At 45.9% G+C, this 6,097-nt stretch overlaps 1 protein-coding gene across 1 annotated transcript; it reads left to right on the forward strand.

Moving 5' to 3' along the window:
• The first annotated feature begins 314 nt into the window (after positions 1-314).
• Positions 315-5,831, forward strand: PRND (prion like protein doppel). The gene is made up of 2 exons (XM_014790101.2): positions 315-388; positions 2,439-5,831. Exon 2 carries the CDS (start codon positions 2,450-2,452, stop codon positions 2,984-2,986), a length of 537 nt encoding a protein of 178 aa, XP_014645587.1. The 5' UTR covers positions 315-388; positions 2,439-2,449; the 3' UTR covers positions 2,987-5,831.
• Positions 5,832-6,097: the final 266 nt, after the last annotated feature.

The following is a 6,097-nucleotide window of genomic DNA, read 5'->3' on the forward strand; positions in this document are numbered from 1 at the left end:
CTTGGGACATCTCCAGACCTCCCACCATGTCCCTCTTCACCTGGCTGTTCATTTATATCCTTTATAATAAACCAGTAATAGTAAGCTAACATTTTTTTAAATAAATTTCAAAGGCACACTTTAAGTCATCTGAACTTCAGCAAGATCTTCACGTGGTGTTTATTAGCAAAGAGTGATGAGAAGGTCCATCCTTCTCAAGGCAAAGGAGTGCCCGGGAACCCCTGATTGGTCCTGCCCGGGAGGGAAGGGCTGCCATATTTGGAGAGCAGCAGGAATGCACCTCCCCCGGCAGCTCCTACATAGCTGGGCAGGCCTGGCTGCTTAGAAGGTGTGCTGGAGGACAGCGTGGACCGTGGATCCAGAGGCACACTCCCAGAGAGAGCCCGAGGTACGTGGGGGTCAGAGTTCGCCCGGGGATCCCATTTCTGTGGTCGGGGTTGCGCATTTCTCATCAGACTGCAAACAGTGCAGTGATTTCTTTAATCACACTTCCTGGTATGTGTCCCAAGTTGGGGGACCCATGTGAGAATGTTGGGGCATCACTGGTGTTGCATGTCTATGTTTTGGGGCTACAATAAAATGCTATTTTAGAGTTGGCTGGTGGGGATTTTCTTTTGCTTTTAAGCCCTTGCCTATGAAGACTAATTTCTTTCTCAAAATCTCCATGCTGTTATTGTTTTAATTTGACACACCCATAGTTTATGCTATTATTCTTATTTAAGATTTCTCCTACCAAGGAGTGTAGGCTGATGACATGGGGTCTGGCCCCCGTTTAGGAGATTAATGAATGTTTGTTTCACACTTGGATCTCTTTGGAGGAGGCTGGTCTGAGCTCATGTGATCGGGGGCAGTGAGGAGTGGGATTCCGGAAGCCTGGGGGCTCATGCCCACCCTGGGGCAGAGGCCAGACGATGCCTACAAGTAAAGAAAGGTCAGCAGAGGCCTCCTTGCGAGTGTCCAGAGGAGACTGGATGGAACTTAGGTTGCGTTTTGCCTTTTTTCTACATAAGGACCAGTGTGACACCAGAGCCGAAAATTTAACAGAGGCATACTCATCACTTTTAGGAATACTGCAGGGAGGGTGTGTCGGGGGCTAAGCGAGCTACCTTCTCCACCTCTCCAGCCCTGGCACTGATGGACTCACGGTAAATCTTCATCTAGGAGACAGCCTGAGCATGCTCCACTATAGTAACTCATCCTGAATCCCTGAGCCACACGGACAAAGGTCCAGGTGCTGGAATGCCCTGAACGGTTGACCTTGGGAGGTGGATTTCTACAATAGCTATTGTAGTTTCAGGAGCCAGATGACAAAACTACCGGATTGGGGGGATGTATGTGGGGTGATATTCCCTGATGTCATCAGCAGCCCTTCAGATGCCCTGGGCCACCTTGACCCAGGACCCTCGGTGCTCCCCCAGGCCCTCCCGTCCTCCCCGTCATCTCATGTCCTCTGAAATTCCTCACGGGCCCTGCTCTTTGCTCAGCTTAGGCGCCATCAGGGCTACCCTTCATGCCCAATGAGTCAAAAGCACAAAATGTGAGCACCAGCCCCTCCTGCAGCCCAGAAGGGCATGAAGCACAGCGAGTGGGCACAGGCAGAGCTGGATTCAAATCTGCCACCCGCTATTGTGCGGCCTTGGGTAAATTACTTGCCCTCTCTAAATCCCAGAACAACTTTTAGAAAATGGGGATAATAATGTGCCCACCCCCATGTGAGAATTGTTGGACAATGTCAGGGCTGATGCATAATAAGTGTGCAGTAGGAAGCTAGTTGGGGGAGGAAGGTGGGGTCACGCTGTCCCCAGGGGTAAGATTAGAAGGGATACCTACAACACATCTTGACCCCTTAACCTAGCGGGAAGCAGGAGCCCCCTGACTGCACTTCCGTCTCCTCTCCCCCGCCATCCTCCTCTGTCTCTCTCATTACCATAAAGCCCTTTACGCTCCGCAGCCAGCGACTTTCTTAGAACAGATAGCAGAATGTGCCTGAGACAGTCCAGCTTAGAGCAATAGAGAACAAAGAGGGAAGAGCAAAAGTACAGCCTATGCCCAGAAGCCTCCGCTTCCAATTCTTCTACTGTATTTTCCTCCCAGGGACCCCTTGATTTGAAAGTACCAAAGAAAACCTATGTGTATTAAGTCATTACTCATTTATTTTCCCATGCATATTCAAAGGCTTTATAATTGCCAGTTGCAGCTTCTTATCTGTCTGAGAAAACCAGGATCACCGCCCTGAATGGATATAATTCCAGGCAAAAGCAAAAAACTTGGTGCTGACTTAACCCTGTGGAGCCCAAGCACGGGAAACAATTAGGCTTCTGGAAAAATGTAAATGGTGCAAGGATGCCATTCCTGCTTACAATCCCCTACACAGAGGGGGGCAGGGGAGACGGGACCCCCGCTGGGGAAGTTAACTGCCCCGGCCTTTGCTGTTGCAGATTCTGCCACAATGAGGAAGCACCTGGCTGGATGCTGGTTGGCCATTGTCTGTGTCCTGCTCTTCAGCCAGCTCTCCGCTGTCAAGGCGAGAGGCATAAAGCACAGAATCAAATGGAACCGGAAGGCCTTGCCAAGTACGTCCAAGGTCACCGAGGCCCACACGGCGGAGATCCGCCCGGGGGCCTTCATCAGGCAGGGCCGAAAGCTCAACATCGACTTCGGCGCCGAGGGCAACAGGTACTACGAGGCCAACTACTGGCAGTTCCCTGACGAGATCCACTACAACGGCTGCTCCGAGGCCAACGTGACCAAGGAGAAGTTTGTCATCAGCTGCATCAACGCTACCCAGGCAGAGAACCAGGAGGAGCTGTCCCGAGAGAAGCAGGACGACAAGCTTCACCAGCGGATCCTGTGGCGGCTGATCCGGGAGCTCTGCTCCGTCAAGCACTGCGATTTCTGGTTGGACAGCGGAGCGGGACTCCGGGTCGCCGTGGACCAGCCTGTGTTGCTCTGCCTGCCGGTTTTCACTTGGTTTATCGTGAAATAAGCTTGCAGGCAGGCTGGCAGCCACAGAGCTGAGCCAGGCCAGTTATCCCAGTTCTCTCCCCAGCCCCAAGCCACACCTGTTCTGAAGGTACCAAAGAGCAGTGATGCTGCGGCGCTTCAAACAGCGCGCCCAAGTGTTCACTCTGGTATTTGTATTTGATAAATGCTTGTGTATCCATCCCTCCAGCCTTGTCCCCACAGTGGCTTGTCCATCACTGCATTCTCAGCGCCCGGTGGAGTGTCTGGCACACCATATTATGCAGTAAATGTTTGGTGAATAGGTAAAAGAATGCACCAGGGACTGTGCCAAGCACTTCACAGTACTTCCCAACAACTCTCAGAGGTAGGTGTTATTCCCGTTTTATAGATGAGTAAACTGAGGCTCCGAGAGATACAGCAGCTCAAAAGCAGCAAAGCCGGAATTTAACCCTGGCTTGTCTAACCCCAGATTTTCCTCTCTGGGCAGTCCCAGAGCCGTCTGTGATCCCCTATGGCACGCAAGGCCCGAATCCAAACACATATCTCTAACGAAACTGGGGAAACTCCACTTTTAGAAATCTGAAAACAGCTGAGCTGACGGCCATGTATTTCAATACGTTGTTACATGGAGGTTTCATTTAATTCCTCTAATTAAACTAAGATATAATAAAAGAATTAAACTAACATAGAAATAAAGCTAGACAAAGTTCCAGAAATCATCTTGTAAGGCAGTATTGCCACGCTGACTCCCAGAGCAGACTAGATCTAGAGCGGGATGTGTCTGTGGCACAAAGATTTTTTTCACAAGAAGGATAAATGTTTGCTGTTCCCATCTCTGAAATAGTCCGTGTATTTAAGAAAATATTTTTAAATGACATGTTTGCTTTCTAATGTTCCCCTAACCCTATGTGCATGTTTTTCTGCACATGCCTATGGGCATCTTCAAATATACTCCCTTCACACAGGGACTCCACGACAGTCTCTAGCCGTTCTCTTACCCCCACTTTGGCAAGGGGCCATCATTTCTGTGAACCACTTATCACTGCAAAAAAAAATTCCTCACCAAAAAAATTGAAAAGAAACTATATCTTCAGGGAGACCCAATACAGAATTCATCCATGCCATAAGCAAGAGTAGATACACAACTTATCTACTCATTATTAGTTAGAATATATATTACAAGATATTATTAGTTAATAATAGTTTAAAATATATATTACAAAATATGAATACAATTTAAATTAAAATAATGAATCTAATGCTCTAAGATGCCCCCACAGGCCCTTTAGGGTACCCTCAGAGTCTCCCAGGAGTTGTTGAGCCATATTTGGAGACAACAGCTGATGAATATTATCAATTTTCCTTTAAAGACAGTCTGTAAGGGAAAACAAAGTGTATTGTCAGACAGTTTATCCTAAGTATTTTAGAACATGAATGTTGATAACGGTACCTCTTGTTCTGAGCCTCCACTGTTATCAGCGTTCTTCACAAGGATACATTTGGAAGGTTTTAACATAGAAAGCGGGTGGAGGACTTGGGGGCGGGCAGCCCAGGGGAGCAGCCTTCTGCTGGGTACACGGAGACACCGCCCTGGGCTGATACAGCACAGCGTGGGAAGAAGCCAGAGGCAGCTTTGGGTTTTGTGTTATCAGCCCTGCACTCACCTGCTTTTACAATCCTGTTGAATTCTAGATCAGAAAGCAAGATAAAAGAACAGAACATGTAGAGGTTATTTCTTGCATGTCAATTTTTTTTTTTCTAAATAACAACAATAGCAATAAACACAGAAAGAACAAGTACTTATAGGCTGATGTTGAAAGTTCAAGTCCCGGCTCTCCTGAGTTTAATTACAGGGGCACGCATAGCCACGTAAGCAAAATGACTTCATTTCTTAGCTGAGAACACTTAGGCCATGATGTAATACATTTTCTATAATTGCTGTCTTTTCTCATTTTGTTAATAGTTCCCGAAACCAGATTTAAGTGGGGCAGGAGGTGAATTTGGACATGGTGATTCAAATGCAACCTTTTTTTATGAAGCTTTTAATTGGAACTGTCTGTGCTTGATCATCCTTGCTCATGTTTATGAATTATGAGGTCAAGTCAAGGCTTTGTGAGTCTGGTTTTTCACTTTAGCAAAGGGTGGTCGAGTGCCTGCTATGTGCAAGACATTATGAGGGGCTTCTGATTTATTCTTAGAAGAGTCATTTTAAATGTGAATAATTTCACCAACCATCACTTTTCTTGTTCCTTCTGAGTGTTGACTTTTTAAAATATGTTTATTGTAAAAGTGACATTAAAACTACAGCAGAAATCCAAACAAAACGTTGCCCGTGATCCCAACATCTGATTAAATCTGTGTTTTTACTTTACCCTATAATCTCCTAGTCCTTACCCATTTGCATATAAAAATGTACATATTTGCAATAATAATATAGGTGAGCTTTTATATTCTAAATTTTCCTTAACTTTATTCTATGCTTTTTTCATTTTCCTGTGATATTTGTGTTCTTGCCTCTCCTCTACCTTCCCCAACTCACCCCCTCCTTCCTCCTGAGATGTAGCCTCCATACTTTCCCTGTGGTCAGATATATAAGGGAGAGGTTTTTGTTTGAGTACTCCTTTTAAAAAATACAATAATCATATCACATTTATTCTTCTGCAATTTGCCTCTCTAACTTACCACTGCATCACGAACCTCTCTACACTTCAACAGCCAGCTAGTTAGTGAACTTGTCCTTTTAGACAGCTGTGTAATATTCCACAGCACAGATGGACACTGATTGATTTAATCATTTCCTTGTTGATAGACCTTCGGGTTGTTTCGTTTTTCACCACTGCAAACAATAAACATCCTTGTACATACAAGCTTGCAATCTGTTACTTTTATTTCTATGCAATAGATTTACACATGCAGAATTTGTGAAACAAAACCGTGTGTAATGTAAATTTTTCTAGATGTAACTGGATTATGTTCCCACACAGCTGGAGCAATTCCAGTTCCCACGTGCAGTGTATGGAGTTAACTTGTAAGAGTTTCTATGTCGTTTAAGCACGAGAAGCCACCTTTTCTACAAACACTGCTTGAGCACCTTCTCCCCTTTGCAGACGACACACCTAAAGCTTCCCAAGTA

Source organism: Ceratotherium simum, chromosome 21 (assembly GCF_057802395.1).
Source record: "Ceratotherium simum simum isolate JZ-2026a chromosome 21, ASM5780239v1, whole genome shotgun sequence".
NCBI classification, from domain to species: Eukaryota; Metazoa; Chordata; class Mammalia; order Perissodactyla; family Rhinocerotidae; genus Ceratotherium; species Ceratotherium simum.